General features: G+C 37.8%; 2 protein-coding genes across 8 annotated transcripts in view; one reads left to right on the top strand and one right to left on the bottom strand.

The window, feature by feature from the left end:
• Positions 1-2472: 2472 nt before the first annotated feature.
• LOC117417803 (beta-microseminoprotein-like) lies at positions 2473-6878 on the bottom strand. Its single transcript, XM_034030130.3, has 4 exons — positions 6750-6878; positions 5978-6077; positions 4500-4611; positions 2473-3041 (listed from the first exon to the last, which is right to left on the bottom strand). The coding sequence occupies exons 1-4, from the start codon at positions 6750-6752 to the stop codon at positions 2915-2917; spliced, it is 342 nt and encodes a 113-aa protein (XP_033886021.1). The 5' UTR covers positions 6753-6878; the 3' UTR covers positions 2473-2914.
• Positions 6879-12487: 5609 nt separating this feature from the next.
• washc2c (WASH complex subunit 2C) overlaps positions 12488-22798 on the top strand; it is a 34968-nt gene continuing 24657 nt past the window's right edge. For 4 of the 7 annotated variants that reach the window (XM_034030990.3, XM_034030992.3, XM_034030988.3 and 1 more), the window contains exons 1-10: positions 12489-12688; positions 13708-13848; positions 14172-14336; positions 16980-17048; positions 17837-18010; positions 18633-18726; positions 19011-19072; positions 20338-20394; positions 21064-21171; positions 21791-21878. In XM_034030990.3, the coding sequence (XP_033886881.3) occupies positions 13708-13848; positions 14172-14336; positions 16980-17048; positions 17837-18010; positions 18633-18726; positions 19011-19072; positions 20338-20394; positions 21064-21171; positions 21791-21878 (958 nt within the window). In that variant the 5' untranslated portion in view covers positions 12489-12688. Of the gene's footprint in view, positions 12689-13707; positions 13849-14171; positions 14337-16979; positions 17049-17836; positions 18011-18632; positions 18727-19010; positions 19073-20337; positions 20395-21063; positions 21172-21790; positions 21879-22798 lie in introns of all 7 variants that reach the window. The other 3 variants (XM_059035779.1, XM_034030989.3, XM_034030987.3) reach the window with 2 other exon arrangements.

Below are 22798 nucleotides of genomic sequence, written 5' to 3'. Positions count from 1 at the left end.
TGCATAACCAAAGGTTAGCGGTGCGAGCGTGCAACCTGAAGGACCCTCGTGCTTGATGTCTGTATGGCCCCAAGGGCGTTGTTTAAACACCGGAGGGTGTAGACCTGTGTATTGAAGCACTCAGACACCAAAGGTGCAGAAGCACCGAGGACACTGAGTGAGGTAGAATACAGTACTGGTGCACCAAGGGCGTCGAAGCACCAAGAGGCGCCTAGCCTTACCGCGTGTAGTCAACACAACCCGGGATAGCGCATAGCACACACCGGGGTGGATACACAGGCTTGAGTGGCTATGGTAGGCAATCAGGAGAGCATTACAGGGAAAAGCACGGTGCTGCACTAGGGTGCAGAGCGGTGATAACCTGGTTCTGGACCGTGTGCAGTCACACAACGGGGCAGCGCATAGAGTATACTGGAGTGGAGCACAAGCTCAAGGAGCTGCGGTGTGTTAGACAGGAAGAAAAAGTGTACTTCCTTTTTTTGTTTGTTTGTTTTTTAACTGCGAAGGCAGTAATAGGAAAAAAATATAGGCTTACACACACAGCAGTTCAGCTTTGGGAGAAACACAGTCACCACGCCAGGTAGGTGAGCTGTAAATTTGTATTATTATTGTTATTACCAAGCGCGCCGAGTAGGTGGGCTGAAACAAGTCGGCTGATTCAACTCAACAGTCGGACGCAGCAGAGCAAGGCAGTAATAGAAAAAACACATACGCATACAAAACAGCAAAGCTGTGAGGGTAAAATAGCAGTTACCACGGCAACGTGGGTAACTGATTTCTCTTTTTCTTTTTTTTTTTTTTAACCAGCGTGCCGATTAGGCGGGCTGAAACAAACCGGTGTTACAGGCTAATTCTCACCCCAGGCTAATTTTCATCCTTGTGAGAATTAGCCTACGCTAATCCTTACGCTGTCAGGCAAATTCTCACCCCAGTACTCTTCTGGGAGGGTGAACATTAGCCCAGGCCAATTCTCACCACTGTACTGTAAAAGATACAGGAAAAAAGACTGCGATGTAGACAAAATAAGCAACGATTATTGATCAGTAATAGTGAGAACAATAATAGAACAAAAATGTTTCATACACTACAAACCAATAATCTTGTTTAGAGGAAGCCTGGACAACATGTAGATTCTCTCTCTCTCTCTCTCTCTCTCTCTCTCTCTCACTCTCTCTCTCTCTCTCTCTCTCTCTCTCTCTCTCTCTCTCTCTCTCTCTCTCTCTCTCTTCTTCTGTAATCCTGTGGACCACCCCTTTTTATATCAATAAAGCCACCACTTTTCCTGGGTGATGTCACTTCCCAGCCAACAGCCGTCTGGGAATCGTAGTTTTCCCCAGTCAGCCATCTTGCTTCCAGTAACGTGAGGGTATTACTTGCCAGCAAAGTTGCCCTCACGTACCTCCCATTTATCACCCTGTCCCTTGCTCTATCACATTATATACCCTAGCCGGGGTCTGGTGGAGGATCACGCGTCACTTTCTTTTTTTTTTTACTGCAATAGCAGAGGAAAACACAAAACAGCGAGCACTGTAAGGTTAGAAAAGCAGACTGCAATTGCAAAACGATGTAGGCTGTTGAAAAGAAAAAGAGTAAACACAGCGCAGTTGTGCAGCGCTTATAGCTGAGTTCACAGAAGCAGAGTTTCTGATTCCAAGAAAGTGGCACGCCAGCTTTCAGCAAGAAAATTGCTGGGGCACTCCAGAAAACTCGAGAGAGAGAGCTGTTTCTCACAGGCTCGATCCCAGCAACTGGACAAGGTTGTCTAGTCTGGACTAGACACACAATCGGGGCAGTGCGTAGCCTACAGCAGAGTGGAGCACCATCTACCATGTGCACCTAGTGTACCGAGCACCGAGGGCGCCATGGTAGACACCGTGCAATTGGGTCACACAACAACAACGATACCATTTTTTATTTATTTATATTTCGCACTACTGCGCACACGGCATTCTGTGAAATCACTCAACAGCGGGGTTACAGCAAGGCCTAGCCCCGGTGGAGGAACTGCGTTCTCCCCAAGAGTGTAAGCCAGAAAAGACACACCCACACACACACTCCTTTAAATCAATACTGCACAGGCAGTCGCACACATATGACAGACAGTAAGAAAAGGCAGCTTGCAATGCAAGCGAGGCAGGCTGCTGAAAAAAGGAGAAAAATAGGTTTTATTTTAGCACCGCTGATTCCACAAAAGCGGCAAGCCAGCTTTCAGCACGAATGACTGTTTAATCCCTCGGTAGGAGGGATTGAGGACGTCACCCCAGGAAGGGGCCTATCGGCAGCTCTGATATAAAGAGCTCAGTGAATACCTGCCAATAGCCCCCTGGTGACAAGTAGCCATTCTTAGTGGTTTATATATGCTCCTTAGATTCTTGCTACTTTTTTCAACTGTACATTATCCACACAGATTTTCTGAAAAGGTATCAAATGTAGTTTATTGATATACAGTAAAATGAACCCAGAAAGAGTTAGTAGATAGGTACATTGATTTTTAATATGCAGCTACAGTATGAGAAGAATGGAGCAACAATGACCTACTGGCTTACCATTGCCATGCTATTTTTGACAAACTAAAACTAAATTAATCAATTTTAACATACCCAGACTCTACAGCAGTAGTGCACAGCTCGGTCCTGGAGTGCCTGAGTCCCTGCAGGTTTTTGTTCTAACCGCACCCTGAAGTACTTTATTGGACCTTATTAGAAGCTTAATTGGTCCAATTAACTAATTTAGGGTATGGTTAGAACAAAAACCAAGAGGGACACCTGCCCTCCATGACCTGAGTTGTGCACCACTGCTCTACAGCATTATGTATTATAAACAGTTTGTTTTACAGACCCCTATACAAACCCTCCGTGTTCACGCTAATCTGGGTTTGTGAGTTTCTGACAGATCTGAATGAGGGTTATCCTAACTAAAGAATCGCTCCTGTCGGTATGCACTTGTCGGATGGATCTTTCTTGTTAATCACTTCATAGGTGCAATCCTCCTTGTTCACCACCATCTCACAGTGCTCAGGAAGCCCCACATATTGTGGAATCCTATAAGGAGGGAAAACAACACAACGTGACATTATAAGAGTTTTAGGGTTACAAAATCCTGAAATGAAGTGGTTTATACACTGATAGTTTTGGCCCCAACCTCTAGCACAGGGGGTGGGCAATTCCAGGCCTGGAGGTGTCCCTCCTGGCTTTTGTTCCAACTGTGCTCTAAATTACTTAATTAGACCAATAATTGTTAATAATTGGTCCAATTAAGTAATTCTGGGCAAAGTTGGAACAAAAGCCAGGAGGGACAGGCCCTCCAGGACCGGAAATGCCCACCCCTGCTCTAGCAGGACATTGACTGCCATTAAAGGCACAAAAGGTTCAAACTTCATTAAAGTAATTGTAGCTAACAAAATAATACCATAAATCTTACCTTATATTAAGTACATAGGTCTCAAATTTGCAGTTTCATGTTTTAAAATGGGAGACATGTTTGTTGTAGCAAACATGTATGCCATTTAAAAAAAAAAAAAGGTACTGTAGGGTAAAGGAAGTTTCAATTTTCTCTGTATTTGTACAGGAAATATGTTATACTTGCACTCCCTGTGTCATTTCACCTCAGCAGTGTCTTCTGAGTCATTGCAAATTACATGATGAAGGCATGTCAGTCAATAGGATAAGCATCTGATTGGTTATTGACAGCCATTGGGTGGGGAGAATTTCACCCACCAGGAGGAATGACCAAGCAAGTGAAACACTGAAAAAATTGATCTCAAACAGAGGTTTATTTAATCAAATGTAGCAGTAGATATCATGTTTTAAAATACAATAACATGTCTTTCTTTCAAAGCTGGACATTTGAGACATATATATTATGAACGGAAGTGCCCAACAGGTAAGATATTTTGTTTGCTGCAATCACTTTAATATCTCAGAGCAAAAGGACTTACAGAAGTTATAGTTGTGAATGTCAATGGAGGCATTATGGATGAGCGTTTGGTTTGAGATCCTTCAAGAACAAACAAGGCAAAGTTCTGGGATCAATTGGCTACTCGGAACCGGACATGTATTGATGGGCTGAATAGCCTCCTATCGTTCGTAAATTCTCTTATGTTTGTACATAAAAGCAGCATCTCAATGGTACAAGTTATTGCCATTGTGGAAAGTTGCAAACAGCTGCTAGATAAATAGTTCACTGGTTATTTTATTTGAATGCATTAATTATATCTATTTGTTTTAAAAAATGCTTAATTTATAGATCTTATATTATACATACATTTTCACGTTACGATGAAGAAAAGAATATCATTGGTGAATCTATCTGTAGGCCTGTGTTTTTTATGTTATTAATAAACAGAATTGTGTGCCAGTATCCCTTTAATGTCCATCGCTATTCACTTTATAAACATTGCATCCCATAATAACAACAAAAGAAACAGACATTGATTCAAATATGATTGTCAAAGATTTGTCTGCTAGGTTATTAACGCTGATAATTCACGTGTTACGTACGTGCCACAGCATTCAATGGTAGAATCACTGCAACTGCACTGGAAACAATCCTTGTCCTTCCATTGAGAACCAATTGGATGAACCACACCTCTCTTATCTGTACAGCCTGCAACTGTTAAAAAGTTATACAATTACAAAAAGCAGTACTGTATCACAATAGTGCTTTAATTATACAATTACGAAAAGCAGTCAAACCTTGAAATGAAATGCAATGCCTGTTTTCGTCTTTCCCAGACAAATCATATCACATACAATTTATATTTTGCATAATTTTGCACAATTCCATAAATCTGATCCAATTTGCATTTCCATAAGCTACATATGTCTTAAATGTGCAGTTTTAAAAGAAACAAGCGCATGTGTGTTTTAATTTTAAAACAAGATATCTGGGCCTGCTTTATTAGGTTAAAGGAAGCTCTTGGTTTCAATGCGTTATTCTTGGGTTACAGCCTTGCACTTGTACTCCCTCAGTCATTTCACCTGGGTCTTTTGGGTCAAAACATGTTACTGGCTGAAACCATGTCAGTCAATAAGAGAAGCAGATAATTGGTTATTGACAGGAAGGAAGCCAGTGAAGAGGTGGGGACAATTTCACTCTACAGGTATGACTTCCTGTGGCGGAGTGTCCCGCCCCTATTTATTATTATTTGTATTTTTGTTTGCGGCGCGGGTAAAAGCGCCGCGTCTTTTATTACTATTTAAAAACCCCGTGAGGATGCATGGCTGATCAGCTACTGATTATTTAAATAGCTGACAGTCATGCATCCTTACCAAACGCGTGCAGACTCTGGCCGGGGGATAATAAGATAATTACCAACTAGTTAAATCCCTCGGCCAGAGTATATAAACCAGCAGCTCTCTGCACTCGGGGTTGGGGTGTTGGAGTAGAGAGTACGGGGAGCGGAGAGAAGGAATAACATTTAAAAAACAATTGCTAATACGTGCTGGATTATCCAGCACAGCACTTACTTGTTTGTTTATTTATTCGTTTGGCCCTCGTGCCCTTTTGTTTGTATTTTGTTTAAATATTTTGTTTGTTTATTATTAAATACGCTGAGTGCTTTTGCACTCGGTTTCACCCGCCCCATCCACTGTTTTGGAGTCAGTTACTTCCTGGTCCGTGACGTCATCCACCACACCACTGCGAGCCAGACTGTCACACTTCCAAACAGAGTTTTCTTTAACCTAGTGTCATACCAGATATCATGTTTTGAAATTACATTTTTGCAAGAACATGTTTTTCTTTCATAACTGCACATTTGAACCTATAAAATGAATAGATGTGAACTATTTTGTTAGTTACAATTACTTTAACCACCATCATTAAAGCACACATGCTGTAAACTTTCTTTATGCCATTGACAGCAAAGTAACCTACCGTTGTTAAGGTAAAACTTGGAATTATCACTAAATCCCAGCTGATCATGAAATCCAAACTTTCATTTATTTATATTTTAAAAATAAGCATCTGTACTTACCAGGATTTTTAGGGTCAAAGTTCAGTAGCTCAACGTAGCACTGTGCATTGCACAGCGACGTGCAGGCAAGAAGTACGACTGTGATAAAGAGGAAGTATTTCTATAACAGAAACATACAGAAAATTAGGTTTCCGTCTTTACCTTGCTGTAAATATAGCCTAAAGTGTTTTTCATTGTACTGGTACTGTGCATTGTGCTATGACTGTACATACATACATGTATATAATGCTTATAGCCAAAAAAGAAAAAAGAAACCTTAATTGTACACATGATATATACTGTTCAAATACACTTCACAGAACTCCACTCTGACCCCTTGCTCACTTAATATCTTGGTATTCCTAGGTATATAGATTGCTACTTCTTCAATACATGAAAAAGACAACAACCCATTACTACCAACGGAGAACAACTAAATGTGATATCTGTACTTCATTTTACAATAAAACCTGAATAGCACATACAATACAATACTGCCAAGACTGGTACCTCATTGCATACTGCCATGGCAGAAATGCAATCCAAAAAAAAAAACTCAACAAAAAATATATAAGAAACTCTAGAAGAGAAGCATTTCAGCGAGTGCCTTCTTCAGCGTGTGTTTGTCTACATGTCTTAGTTTCTCATACATTTACCATTACAGATATCTAGTCTTCTTCTATCTATCCCAATACATGTTTGAGGCATATTTAAATTTATCAGAATTGTCCACAATCCTGACTAAAATACAGAATACTGTACAGTAGTTAGTTTTTTTTTTTTTTTCTCTTACCATCTTGAAGATTTAGTTTTCCTCCTGTTGACTCAGTGTGGAATGGTTTCTCTTATCAAAACTACTAGGGTTATATAGCAAGAAACGTATGAGGTAGTTCCTGATTTCCCGGAACAGAAAACATGATTTGATTTGCATTTACCAGGGTAGTAACTAAAGCAAATAAGTAATGCTAAACAGTAGTAATCTAATAGCATTTGGCACTGTTTTATTGTTAATATTTATATAGGGAGTGACTGATGAGCTGACAGAGATCAACTTCTATTCAGCCCCTGCAACACGGGCAGCTTTGGCAGGAGAACAGCTAAATTGAACTGATATGATATATAATAATATGTACATAGTACTGTGTTTAGATACATAGACATGTATCAATAGAAGCTTCTATGGAAATGAAAGCTCGAACAGGATACAAATATCAAGCATCCGGTTCCAGTGAGTAATATTATGTTTTTAATAAAACTGATTATTAAAAAAGATAAAGCCATTAAAATTATCAACACTTTTAATTTCTGTCAAAAACACATTTGATAACTATAATTGACACATTCTTACTTAGAAAAGAAAATGGAAAAACACGCACTTAGCTAGACTATTTATTTGTGTTTTGTAAACGCCGATCTGAACGTGGTACGACTGAGTTTGACCTTAAAGTTATTTTTATCATTGTTTTCACAATTCAGCAAATGTATGTGACTTTAACCGATGAGCAACAAATTAGGTTATCTAAAATTGTAAACATATACGATGTTGTGGGTGAACTACAGTTTGTCTTGTTCATAGTGATTTGTGTCAGTCACAGAACTTCCAATGTGTCCTTAATTAGAGCCTTATATTTCTGGAGATCTCATTTTAAAAGGTGTCAATATAACTTTTTAAATTGTTATCATAAGAGATGTGGATTTTAGGTGCAATAAGCGTCATACTACGATCACAGCAATAACTCTGAGCAGTATTTTTGTTTGTTTGTTTTTGCCGATCGCTCACAGCCCTGTGTTAGCTAGTCAATAAATGCCTTGCATGCCATTTTTCTTGACTTTTCTACCCATCGCCCCTGCATGTCTTGGATGGTATTGTAGCGTGCACGGGGGTAGGGGTCAGGGCTGGTAGGTGACGCAATCTGAAAAGACATAAGCCCAATATACGCTTCTGCAAGGGAGCCGGCTCTTTTGTATAGCGGTATCAGCGCTATGCTTCAGAGCGGGAGGTCCCGGGTTCAGGTCCCACCTCTGCCAATGAGAAACTCCTGCCTGCAGGAACCCGAGACGTTACATTTGTACCAGAAGTGGGTTGGCATGGGTGCTTAAGAAGGAACCTGAGGAGGAGTCGATCTTCACTCCGCTGGTGGCATGGAGACTGGCAGCCGAACAGGAGTTTGATCTGTGTTCGGCCGACCACTCGACTCTGAGGCAATTCCCCCGGGACCAGAATATGCTCGGAGGGTCCAAGACCAACTCGACCTTGCCCACAAGTTAGCCTGGGATCAGCTTCAGGCGGCAGGAGTGCAACTATGACACTCAGGCAAAAGGAAGGCCGTTTCGAGCCAGTGAGGTGGTCTGGTTATACAAACCACAGCGCAAGTGCGGTCGCTTCCCCAAGGTGGACAACGCTTGGGTGGAACCATGCCGGGTGCTGGAACCACTAGGGGAAGTCATATACCGGGTGCATTTTTGTAACCACGGCCGGAAAGTGGTGCTGCACCAGGATTGACTCGCCCCCTACCAAGGGCTGGCCAGGGAATCGCCCCTGAGACACTGTTGAAGCAGTCCCGCGGATTGTCCCCTGGAGCAGCGTCATCAGCGGGACCCGTTAGTCCACAGAGGCCTAGGCGGAGACCCCGCCGTTTCCTGGACTAAAAGAGCCTCTCGGGATCACAAGGACTGGCTGGAGAGATGGACAAGGGGCCGGTGCGCTGACTGCTCATCACCAACCCGGAAGGGCGCGCCCCGTGGATCGGGGGTGCGGTCAGCGCGCTGGAGTGAACGGGAGAACCCAGTCTGTACTTTTCCATCCAGCTCGGTCACCCGTGGTCAGGCTGTCCCCTTCCTTCCAGAATGTTCCGATCCCCTGGGCTGGGGAATTTCCGTCCAGCTGCCATTTGTATTGTTTATTTATTTTACTTACACTGAGAAATAATTGCATTTTACAAATGCAATGTGCTCTGTGTGTATTGAACCAAACGTTGTTACAACAAAAGCCAAATCCAGGGGGAAAAAGACCAATCTAAAGATCAGCCGAAAATACTATTTTTGTATTTATTTTTAATGTTAAATAATGGTAATAAATTTATTTATTCGTGGCATGCTGTTTTTATTCTCCATAAGCCTATTTCTTGCAAATGGACATGGTAGCGTAGTTCCCAGCAATTCTCCAACTGGAGTCCACATATTTTTTTTTTTTGTTTATTAGTTGTTTTTTTATCATAGTGGTGCAATACAGTATACTGTAGTTGTGCAAACATTTTAATTATTATTATTATTATTATTTATTTCTTAGCTGATGCCCTTATCCAGGGCGACTTACAATTGTTACAAGATATCACATTATTTTTACATACAATTACCAATTTATACAGTTGGGTTTTTACTGGAGCAATCTAGGTAAAATATCTTGCTCAAGGGTACAGCAGCAGTGTCCCCACTGGGATTTGAACCCACAACCCTCCAGTCAAGAGGCCAGAGCCCTAACCACTACTCCTCACTGCTGCCCTGTTAATATTCTGTATATTTTTTCCTTTTCTGTTACGCACCTCATGCATCAATATTAGCACTATTGAACAATTACAATAATTTTCACAACTGATACTGTCTTTGGCAGGATTCTCTTTCCCCTAGGGTGTTACTGAAATGAATGGACATGTCAGCCTATTGAATTGAATTGAAAGGGAAGGGCTGCATGTAAGCTGCAAACCACACAATTCAAAGACAAATGTCTTACCACTCAACTCTGTAGGGGAGAGGTAAGCATGTGTCTCATACTGATGTGACTATTATTAACTCATGAGCTGCTAGTAGAAGCTCCATTACAGTAAAAAGACAACCATTTTAGACTGTTGATGTTTATTAAGACAAATACATATCCAACATGGCATGTATGCTTTAACTCAACTCTGTCTACAACCAATTTTAACCAGACACTGTTACAACCGAGCAGTTCTGTAGAGATCAATAGGATTCTTACTGGCCTCTATTGTAACACTTATTGTGTGATCGTTCTTGAGAACAATTTTTTCTACAGGTTCTCTTGTCATCAACTATTTCACAGTGCTCAGGAAGTCCATAAATAGGTTGAAACCTATAAAAAAACAATGATGAAGGAATTATTGAACTGATTTTGAAATGTGTACTGGTATGGTATATACTACAAAATGTGCCATATCCATATGATAAGAATTATATCTAGAATCAATTACAAATCGAAATGACATGTTTATATATATATATATATATACAATATATTTGTAAGCCCTTTCATACATTAACTATAAACTAGTGCCTCAATATATCATGGTTTTGTATGTATTCTTTATTATTCTTTAATATTTAAAGAATGTTTTAATGTAAACAAGTTTTGTATGCATGACACTGTTATAGATGGTTGATATACTGAATCGACATTTACAGTTATTAATATTGACCATTAAAAAACAATGCTAAAAAACAAATGTGGCAACTTTACTTTAACCTCCCTTATAAAAGACAATGACAAAGTCATTCGGTTATACTCCATGCTTTTACATGTTACTTACATGTTGCAGCAAGTGGTGCCATATTCGTTGAAAGTGCTTTGAAAGCAGTCCTTTCCATACCATTGTCAGCCAAAGTTATGCAATTTACCATCTTGATCAATACAGTCTGAAAAAAATAAATATGAATAATTTTGATCAGTTTTTTAAAATATATTTACCAACTCTCAATGTGATGTTCACCCTCTTGTTATTTTTTCACCCTCTTGTTACTTGTTATTAAATCACATTTTGTTTTAATAGGTAAGGAGTTCCAGGCTTTTAGATTCTCATGATCCCAAAATTCATTTTAGGACGTTTACAGGGGAAGTTAGAGACTTAACTTGGATGTTGTCATAAAGACATTTGAATAACAACAACAGCAAAAATAGATGTCTGGAGAATGGAATACAGTAAAATACTAAATTACTGTGTATAGTATGCTGAGATGCTGCAGAGTGTATAAACTCAGCATAGTCCAGTATGGACAAAAAGAGTTGACATGCATCTCTCATTCTGGTACAGTGCTCTCAATTTAAAGTGTAAACTGATATTGTTTGGTGAAGTGTCTAGGAGGTAGTTATTTGGCAGAATTATCTCTTTTGTTCTACAATCAGAGATTTTAATCTCACCTACAGTATCCTGAATGAAACAAAGTTTTAATACATACATACATGCATACATACATACATACATACATACACCAGATGTGAGCAAAACACGTGATGCAGTGGAATTAGACTGTTCTCACCAGTTGGAATATTGTTTATATTGTCAATGTCAAGGACCAGTGGCTCAAACGTGCAATCTGCTCTGCACAGGGCTGCAGCAGCAAGAAGCCCAAGTGCGAAAACATACTTCTATAACAAAAACACATAGTAGTTAGTGTGTAATTCACTATTCAATAGGACCAATCCTAGCACAGATCTCTGTTATACTTTCCCGAAAGTTGCATATAACAGCCTTACCAAAGGACAAAGCAAATGTACACTAATAATATTAATAACAATAATGTTTGGTTTTTTTTTAACATAAAACTAAATCACTGTCTGCTTGTAATATTCAATCAGGAACTGTCTACACTGAAGAAAGGTGATATTTGAGCATTCTTGGAAAGATGGTGGGTATTTCCAAGCAAGATATTAAAGCATGTTCAGCACTGTGTCTTGTTTGTAAATTCCAATTTGTTGTTCAATAAGATAGAAAAGGCAATATCATTAGGGTTAGCTAAGACAGTCATAAGATATACATTATTTTTGTGCATATTTAAACTAAATTGAAATATAAAATAATGAAGCTGTATGAAAAAGGTGCTCTTACCATGTTGAAAGCCATAAACATTAATTTGCATTTATAGATATATAGATATATGCTGAGTGCTTACTACACGAAAGAGTTACAGCTAAGAAATATTTACTGCAGAAAAAAATGTTATTTTTTGTAGACTGTACCCCTGACCTAAAAGTTTTAAAGCAACTTTATAGTACTGTATTATATTATTTTATTATAAGAGCTGCTATTGGGACAGTGTTATAACCACCATTGATCAATAAGCTGTTGGGGTTATGGGTATGTGAGCTTGGACACAGTTTTGTGTCAACCTGGATTTAATAGTTTCATCCCTGATTGACTTTATTAATACTTCCAGGTGCAGGCAACAGTCAACTAACTTTCAAGAGCTTTATACAGCTATAGGGCTAGAACAAATTATTTAACAGGGATTACACAAACTCCTGCCTTCTGATCCTGATTCTTTAAATAATATACTTCATTCTGGGGTTGAAACGATTTTAATGGTGATGGCGCATAATGTTTTTACTTTTATGTCTTTTGTGAAACATAAATACTTGTAAACATGAAATAACATACCACAAGAGCTGTCAAATGTGTAGTGTTACAGGTTGTACAATATAAAAACATAAACAGCATATCAGGTGTATACAAACGGAGCAAAACATTATTAGATTGTGTGTAACTTCCTATAGTATCCACTATAGGGTGTTGACAGCTACTTTTTATTTTGTAACATTGTGAATGGCTGTAGTCTTTGTTTCACGTGATCGCAGTGCAAGTAGTGTGTCAGGTGACTCATGTCAGCTGACTGGGGCCAAGCTGAATATGGCGGTGCTGTCAGAGATCTACTGAATAAACAAACATCTTCATAACATAAAACAAAAATTACGAAAACAACCGAGGAAAGGAAACGAAAGTCACAGTAAGTGAAACATTTTTTACTTTATAACCTTTCTTAAAAAATGAAATGGTTGTTGGGTTTTCGGTAGGGCTTTTTTTTTTCTCTCAAAAAAAGGCCCTGAGCGAGTACAAGCAATTTTCACTGGTGTAGCTTAGTGCTGTATTTATATCCTCCTTCCGTTTAAATAAAACGAGGAAATTGTAGTTCTGTTTGGGGAACATAATTTAGTGTGTTGTGAAAATTCGCGCTGTGCAGAAAATGTGTTGATTAGCCCTTGCAAAAAACGAATTAGGCTCAGTGTTTAAAACTCTTAAACTTTACTGTCAGTCGTGTGGTGAACTTGATCTTTTGAGTTTGCAGTTGTGCACTATCTATAAATGATCTTAATACAAACATATCACTATTGGATAGTTAATTTCTAAATAAACTAGTGTGTGTTTTGGTGCTGAGATTCAATTAAATTTATATGAGAAAAAATGAGGATACAGGGACTAATAATAATTACAAGGTCGGTAAATACTGTACAAAACAACCTGATATTTTAGATGCTTGAAATGTCACACATGAGTTTCATCACACATGGATTAGCAGTTCGCCAGAATATACAGAGTTGTACGTGTAATGTGATTCAGTTGGAGTACAGGAATGTATTATAAATTTTATAGCTGATCTGGAAACGGTCTACGAGAGATCTGAGTTGCATCTCTACTGGTAGTATTTGAAATTCTGCCAGTTAAGATTCCAGTTAGAGTCTGTACCCATCGTGGCTCCAGTTGGAATATCTTCCAGAAGAATTTCAAATCGTACTCTATTTTGACATATAACAGTGTTGTGCTCATAGTGGAACGAATGTTTTAGTTTACATCACAATTTGTGGGATTCTACTTCCCATGTTGTCTTTAATTCTTGCAAAGGTAGCCTTAGTTATATTCACCCTGTGTAACTTTATTGTAAGGGTTATGATTAAAGTATTAAGTTAGTCAGATTTTTTAATTAGAAAAGCAATAGCCAGGATATTAATGCTGTGCTGTTTGTTGCAGATGAATGGACCTAGTGTGTCACTTTTCAATGGAACTACTGAGCAAAATGGCTCTGAGGGTGAACATATCTGGGAGAGGCCTTGGTCTTTGGAAGAGATGCGTAAGACCAGTGAAAACTGGTCTTTGGCTGCAGACTCTGGGGTGAGCTAATTTGAGTAGTAGTTAGTTCTAAAATAATGAGCTGTGTTCTATGTTTCTCACAATAATGTTCCATTATAGGTCTATTCACTGATGTTTCAGTTTACTTTATCTCCTCCCTCCTCCTGTTTATAAAAATATCATATAATTGGAGTACACACCGTTGATCAATAAAGTGTGGACAGTTTATGATAAGTACGTGTAAAATTCCAACTTTTCTGCACATTTACATTAGCTTCAGCTTGAAATAAAATGTTACTAGTGCATTTAGCTTTACTACTATACTACAGAGTTTACTAGCTGTCTGTGTTTTACTATTTGAACAGCTTCTTCTCTTCCTGCAAGACTTTTCACAACGAATTATGTCAAAAACCCATGAAATTGAGAAGCAGCTTGATGGACTGATCCGTGACACAAAGGCAACTGACTGTTGCCTGCATACTGTCTTTAATGATTTCCTCATGCTCTCCAATACCCAGTTCATAGAAAATGTAAGTGTTCAAACAAACAGTGTTTTAAATGTATTTGGTTGCATACATGGAGATGTTTGATAACTTCATAAAACAGATTTAAAACAGCAATTCATGAATTAATGAATCCAAGATATACAAAAGAAACCTATGATATCTGAAATCAAAAGCAGACATTCTACTGTACAGAATAGTGTTTATTTTACTCCCAAGAGATTTTTTTTTTGTTTTCTTACTTGGAAAATATTTATAGGACTGATAGTTTAACAAAAAAAAGTTTACCATCATTGTGTTCAAGTTTACCCTTACTGTGATGTGTTGCACAGCTTTTTGGATGCAGTTTGAACATTAAAATGATAATGCATCACCCTGCTCTTAAAGTAAACACTGTAAAGTAAACACAGTAGTCTCAGAACCTTGGAGGACTGGATGGGGCCAGCACGAATAACCTGTGACTTTTTACTCCCACAATAAAGTAAAAAAAAAAAAAAAATTTAAATAGCTGTAAGGTAATTTCCTTGTTACCTGTAACAATTGATGCTAAGTGGTTCAAAACAACTAGAAATCAGCGCATAAAAAAGAAGCATGGATTTTATTCTCATTCAGTATTGTAATTTTAAAAAAAAAAACTGTTGTTTAAAGTCAACACCAGTCAAAGACTTAGGTGAGATGCCTTACCATATAATATACCAATCGTTTTCATTAAACGTTTTGAGATGCATTGTACATATGATGCTTCTCCAGTAAGTTGTCATTATACATTACATTCACCTATGTTATAGTGAAAAACAATTATATCTAACAAGAATACTAGAAATGTTTCTTGACTGAAACATACCTGTACTGGCAATGTCACGTCAGCCTTTCTCTCACAATTTTGCCTAACAGTGTTTGTCTGTCCATTCGTCTGTGCTTGTCACACTATACTTTGTGAACATGATAACTGGCTTAATTTTGCACCACTCTTCACCAAGATGTTAGCATGTATGCATAGCCTCATATAAATGTTTCAAATTGATTTGGCTATAATCCGACACATTTATACACATCTTTTATATCTTTCACATTCTTACTTTTGAGAATTTGAGGACCCACTGATTACAAGTAAGTGGCCACAAGTCGCTTTATTCAGTGAGGATCGCTAATGGACGTGTTAATTTGCAGGAGGGAGTGGGTGAAACCCTGACCAAAACAAAACGACATTAAAAAGACATGCATTAAATCAATTTTCATATTTTGTTAATATATTAAATTGCATCCGGACTAAGTAAAACTGTGCAGACTGTGCACTGAAACAATGTGAAACATCTTGAAAACTATAGCACATGATTAGCCTGTATAGTCTATGCAGGTTGTGCCTGCATATGATTCTGTAAACCGCAAATAGTAATTCATTTTAAAAGAAAATATTCATGCAATTAATCACTTGAATATCGCTACATATAATCCTAGACCACAATATAGTTTACAAATAAATGTAACCACTTTTTTCAGGAACACTAAAAGCACTACAGTCTAATAAAATAAAAATAAAATCTCCATAATAATGATGTTAAAATTATATAATAGATATGGCAAAATGACTATCAAAATGCTATTTAAAATTAAACTTGAAACAAATTATTCTACAGTAGTAATATACCAGTACTTGCTTCTTCTGGGGACAAAGAAATTACTTCAAAGTAAAAAAAAAAAAAGCAGTTTACTGCAATGTTTGTTACACGTAGTAAAGAAAACTGAGGGAGGTATATAATGGTTTTAACGTTTAAATGGCAAGTAAGAGACTAAACATTACAAGCATTGAATCCTCACAAAACAAAGGTAAGCAAAACAAAAGGAAACTTGTACCTATCAACACTTGCCGTATGAATTCGAATTTAAGACGCCCTAGAATTTAAGACGCAGCCCAAATTTCCCAAACTGAATTTGATGAAAAAATAAAACATCAAGTAAATATGCATTTACAAATATACAACCTCAATTACACACATGGATGCAGTTTTTGGCCGTCTGCTATCACACACAGCATTACAGTTATGTGCTGCTTCTCATTTCCAGTCATGATATCTCACATCTGTTTTTCTCCCAATTTGTGAACTGTGGTATCTCTTGGCATGTCAAAGAATATGGGGGGGTCTGATCAGCATTTCCAATCTGTACAAGCTGGTGCTGTTTATTAGAAATGCTGAAATTGTAAAAACTTCTATTTGAATTCCTCAGGAAGCTGATGTTGCTTCTTTGAAAATGGCTGCCTGTATGTCATGGATGATTCGAGATCAGACAGTAACGTTTTGGTTTGTCTTTTCTCGGCAGTAAGTCACATTGCTGCTTATGATTCGGGCAGTGACGCCTTTTCTCGGCAGTCAGTCATCTTGCTGTTTGTGCACTCGGTAGTCCTGTATTTTGTTGCCAATTTTAATACACGCATCACTATACTGTACTCGAATTTAAGAAGCAAGCTATTTTTGAGAAGCAAAAAATTATTCAAAAAGTCTTAAATTCGAAAGAATACGGTACTTAAATATGGTATGAATTATACCCTTCTTTTCCAGCTAATTCAAAATTAAAGAATTGAATGTTTGTTTACATGAAAACCCATGTTCGCCTCAGTACTAACAAATTTGAGTGTGTTCAAATCCACTGAACACTTCTATTTATTACCAGAGAGTTTATGATGAGGAAGTAGAAGAGGCTATCTCAAAGCCTGATGCAGGAGAAAAGTCATCAGAACAGGTAAGTGTTTGAAAATATTAGAGATGTTTAAAGTTTTGACTATTTTAAATTGAAATTACTACCTCTAATTGAAATGGGATTTTTTAAAATTAGAAGTGAACAAATGATATTTAATCATTTTTAATTTGCAGCGATTGATTTTGCACCATAAACCCTAAATTTGCCCCTCTGTTCGTGAACAGCCACACAATGAGGGGTTTAGGACTGAAGGGAGTCTACCTAGAGGTTGGCTACCCTTACTGCTGCCATGACAGGTTGACAATGACCCACAAGTGTAAACCCTTTCTACCAATCAAGCTCCCTGAAACAAACCTAGCCTGACTATAAAAGGCAGATCTCAGCCATGCCATGGTTGGAGAGAGACACACAGGACAACATGAGAAGCTGTGCTTATTTTGTGGAAATCTGAGTTGTATTTTTGTGTTTCACCTTGGGGAAAGGAGATTAGCTCATCCCATTAGGTTGATTTTTAAGGTTTTTGAAGACCAGTTTAGCTAGCACCCCTTAGCGGCAGGGTTTTTGTTTTCTTTTTTGTAAAAATTGTTTTTGTTTGTGTCTTAAAGGACTATTGGCCTAATTTTAATAAACATGCACCACCCAACCACCGACAAAGTCTCCATCTCCATCTTAATCATTCCTACCACTAGGTTTTTGTTTTTTGTTTTTTAACTAGAAATGTGAGACCAAATGGAAGTTCACAACAGATAAGATTGATGGAATTGTTATGTTAGCTACAATCACTTTTCTAGGTTCTGTCAGATGTAATGCTTGTTTTTTTTATTGAAAAGGAGAAAACACGGGAGCAGAAGGAAGCTGAATTGATTCCAAAAGTCCAAGAAGCAGTCAACTATGGGCTAAGAGTATTAGATTCTGCGTTTGAACAACTGGACATGAAAGCAGGGAACTCCGATTCTGAAGACGAAGAATCCAATGACCGAGTGGAGCCCATACTGGAACCCAAGGTAAAGCGTGGATTGAGAGCTGCAGATTACAAAGAAAACCCTCTAATATGACGATAGATAAATCAGAAAGTGAATTTCTTCACTTTTAAAATACCCTTTTAAACAATGAAAAATATAAACAAAATAATATAACGCAAGTTTTTTGGGGGGTTTGGAGTTTTAAACAATGAAAAATATAAACAAAATAATATAACACAAGTTTTTTGGGGGGTTTGGAGTTGGGGTTTAACTGTATTTAGTCAAAAAGTGCTTCTGAGCTGCATTAAGATCCTTGTTGCCCTGTTCTCTGGCGTCATTCAGTCTAAAACATCCTCTAAATACTATGCTGATGCAGCAAAATGCAAAATTCACATTAACATTTTTATAAGCTGCTTATTGAAAAAATAAAGCAACATGTCATTTAGCAGAATTGTATTTTTTATCCTACACTAGGGAAGCCTGAAATATTGTGTGGCCATATGTCAAAATAACTTTTTTTTGTCTTGGTAAATGCTTTAACAGTTGTGATGAAACTTGGTTTGTACATTTTTTCATCTGGGAATGCAAGGCAGTGTATAGTATGCAATATAAATTGTGACAGTAACCTATGATTGATTTCTATTTTGATCCATTCTTTTTACAGGATCTGTATGTTGACAGACCGTTACCCTACTTAATCGGCTCACAGCTGTTCATGGAGCAGGATGACGTGGGGCTTGGAGACCTCTCCAGTGACGGTATTTTTACACAACAGATACAAATGTGTATTCCCTGTACAAAAGGCTGTGGCAGTACAAAATATATTTACTTTCAACAAAATATGATGTTGCACGTTATTTGGGGAGTGTTATTGCAGTAATATCGTTATTAATATAGCTTAGGAAATACATACATTGACATTGTTGAGCTTACAAGTAACTAAGGACTTAAAGGATGAAATGTTTGGCATATACACTATAGAAAACTGCTGTTTGTACATTATTACAAGTACAATATGCGAGTTAACTTTCTTTTTTAACAGAAATATCGATAGACAGTGATCGAGATAGTGTCGTTGACAGTGAAGAGGATCATAATGAAGAGGTAAGCTTTTTAAACAAAATCGAGGCTTTAGAATGAGTGCAAGGGTAAGGGCAGCTTTTCTGAAAGGAATAAAAACATGTTATTGGTATACACCTAGCAAGAAAGCACTCTGCAGTAAATTGCTCTTCTGGTCAATGGCTCCTGTTTTTATACAAGTTAGTTCCTTCGCCTTAGTTACTCCAGCCATGTAAGAATTACTTCCGGTTTTGTGCAAAGGGATATGATGATTCTCATCAGTACCACTGTTTTGATTTGAGCAGTTCTCAGGATGCCTGTAAACATAAAAATGCCTGGAGAGTACTTTTAACCCTTAGCGGTCCTATGTCGGAGCTGGTCCGACATTGCAGCAGTGTGGAGCAGTGGTTAGGGCTCTGGACTCTTGACCGGAGGGTTGTGGGTTCAATCCCTGGTAGGGGACACTGCTGCTGTACCCTTGAGCAAGGTACTTTACCTAGATTGCTCCAGTAAAAACCCAACTGTATAAATGGGTAATTGTATGTAAAATAATGTGATATGTGAAATAATGTATAATGTGATATCTTGTAACAATTGTAAGTCGCCCTGGATAAGGGCGTCTGCTAAGAAATAAATAATAATAATAATAATAATAATAATAATAATAATTGCAATTATTCCTATCCAGTCCAATGTCGGACCCTGTCCGACATCATCAAAAAGACGTACAAAACAGGTTTCTAGTCGTTTATTCTCTGAAAAAAGCCAAGAAAACCATTCAATGGCCGAGTGGGAGCGACAGGAGCCGAGAAAACAAAAAAAAAGGGTGTGTCTCATGAATAGTCATACTTGCCCCTGGTATCAGATAACGGCGGCCATAAGGAAACAAGGTGGCTGCTACTGCATCAACGCTCAGAGTATATCACAGACATTTGCAGAGCTTTTTTCAGATGTTATAGTAATAAAATAATGACTTGGATTGCATTATTGAGGCGTTTGGTGATAAAACGAGTGATCAGGAGATGTTTGATCGGTATGTATGACTGTTAGGATGGGGCGGGGCTGGAGATGCCTAGTGAGTGCTTTGTTGATATGCAGGGCCTTTTAAACCTGTTTGACTGTGAAAAAAAAAAACTTTTAAACAGCGCGTCTAAAATTAAAGCGCGTGTGAAAATAAATTGGACCTGATGCGCCTGACACGCAATTAATAAATGGACTGCAAAGGGTTAAATTACAGAAAAAACATTTAAATGTATTAACTTTACAATTAAAGTAAGACCCTTTTATAACTGCTGGTTGTTTTCTTACAGCATTCAGAGGAAGGCTTTGATGATCACGAAGATGAGGTCCAAAGCATTTCAAAGAAAGTAAGCCCTTATTTATTGTTTGTGTTCAAACATGATATCTGTTTGTTTGTGTTTCTTGTCGTACTTTGATAAATAGTTGGTGCCAGAAACTAAACCCAAACTTTCTCTGAACTAAACATAATTATTACAGTTTTACCTATTGTAAGTCTCTTAATAACTTTTTCACACGCGATACCCGTTTACTCCTGAAACTGTAATTCAGTATTCACTTCTTGACTTGTTAATGCGCAATCGCATACTCTTTGCCTTTACAACAGGGAACCTGAACACTTATCACATTATATACTCAGCTCTGCACATTAAGCACAAATGCCAGAAACCAGAAGTCAATTAAAAACAACAGGAATGAGTGCAGGGGATTTCCCCACCTCTGCTTTCAAATAAAAATAAATCACAAACTTCACATTATACAAAACACAAGCTGTTACTGTATTCTGGCAATACCACATTCATTAGAATATAAGGTACTCTCAGCTCTAGGCTGTGCAGATACATGCACCCTTTGAAATGCGTCTGTATGTGATCTTAAGCGCAGGAACATGTTGCAATACATTGTTTTGTTGTGTTTTTGTTTGTTTTGGGTTTGTTTGTTTTTTTTTTCTCAAATTGTTCCATGTGTGTCCAGACTTTAACATTACTAACACAAGTTTGTGACTTCTGTTTTAACAGAAATCGTCAATGATCAGTGATGAAGAGGAGGAGGATGATGATGAGGAGGAGGGCTCTGACATCTTTGGGGATTCAGAACAAGATGAGGATGGTGATGAAAATACAAAGGTAATAAACTTGTTAAAGAACAACATATTATTATTGCTGTGGGGAACTACGTTTTTGAATATTGTTTCGATATTCAGATTTATATTTTTTAAGCTGCCGCTACAGAAAAATAATTCATAACAAAAATAAAGGATTCCATCCATCAAGTACTGTGTGTCCTCGTGAATGTAAATACTGCAGTTTCTAACATACTCTTGATGGTAGAAGCCATCCTCATGATGGATGGCAGTCATTTTGTACACTTAATGCAATAACACCTATAGGTTTTAGCTTGAGCACCCTCTAAGATGCAGTCTTATTTTTAAAATCTTGTTCCTCATCCTATGGTGACTACGTGTCTTTATAACCAACCTGTATTAAAAATATCAAGGGAGCTTAAGAATTTCAGGAGCATTTTTTTTAAGGTTCTGTGACATTTCGTAAAACCCCTCTCTTTTATGATTTCACAGAACACCTCTATAGAATTATTTTCTTGTAATTCACTGTAACCCGTCTATTATTCTATAAACACCTTTGGTGATACCTACTAAGCTCACATAAATGGTCATGTTTGCCTTTGAATAAAATTCAAACAGCGTTTCTCCCAGCACTGCTTACAGTACTTTTTTGTTTATTCTAGAACGCTACTGCCGCCTCGTCATTTGCAGATGAACTCGCTGCTCGAATTAAAGGAGATGTTCCCAGCAAGCAGGGTGAGGAGAGGGCATGTAAGTGGAATATGCCGTCGTTATGAGATTAGCTATTACTGGCAACGTGCAGTTATTAATGTTTACTGTAAAAACACAAAATCACAAACACAACTAGCCCAAAACAAGCTATCTGAGCCTATAACAAACAAAGCTGTAATGCTAGTTTTACAACTAGTTAAAAGTCAGTCATTTTTTCTTTGTCATTCTGCATTCTAAATTTAATTGAGGTTAATCTCTCTAGTATATTTTAATCTTTAAACATGAAATGCCAGGTTTGGTCCTATACAGTGCTCCTTGGTTATAAGACCGTCCTTAATGCCGTGGAACAGGTTATAAGGCTGTGTGGTCACGGCTCCCATTTGCTCTATACTGCCATTACACCAGCACTGGTGTTCTCGTTATAATGCGGAACACAAATTGTCTCTTACCTATGGTTCCTCACCACAGTGTTATAAAGGGGGAGCACTATATTAATATTTAAACAGTTTAGGTATAGATGTTCTATTTATTTATTTGTTTATTTATTTAGCAGACACCTTTATCCAAGGCAACTTACAGAGACTAGGGTGTGTGAACTATGCATCAGCTGCAGAGTCACTTACAATTACGTCTCAGCCGAAAGACGGAGCACAAGGAGGTTAAGTGACTTGCTCAGGGTCACACAATGAGTCAGTGGCTGAGGTGGGATTTGAACCGGGGACCTCCTGGTTACAAGCCCTTTTCTTTAACCACTGGACCACAAAGTCTCCCAATAAAGTTCCATTACAGTTGTACAGTAAAATTCACTGCTAATTTGCACATTTAACCTACGGTTATAACAGTGATGTAGATGATTTATAAAGAGCGGATCATTTCAACATGTGCTTATAAACCCATCAACCTTTTTAAGTAAGTAAAAACTTTTTTTTTTTTTTTTTTTTTTAAATACTAATTTTAAA

This window comes from Acipenser ruthenus, chromosome 13 (assembly GCF_902713425.1).
Source record: "Acipenser ruthenus chromosome 13, fAciRut3.2 maternal haplotype, whole genome shotgun sequence".
NCBI lineage: Eukaryota > Metazoa > Chordata > Actinopteri > Acipenseriformes > Acipenseridae > Acipenser > Acipenser ruthenus.
Note: the sequence above shows the minus strand (reverse complement) of the source record. Positions and strands in the feature narration are given on the sequence as shown.

Bases quoted from the DNA above. Each gene is read 5' to 3' on its own strand.
- LOC117417803 (XM_034030130.3), bottom strand. The intron at 4,612-5,977 runs GTAAGTACAGAT...ACTTTTTAACAG, and splicing joins CTTTGACCCTAAAAATCCTG to TTGCAGGCTGTACAGATAAG. The intron at 3,042-4,499 runs GTACGTAACACG...CCCTCCTTATAG, and splicing joins ACCATTGAATGCTGTGGCAC to GATTCCACAATATGTGGGGC.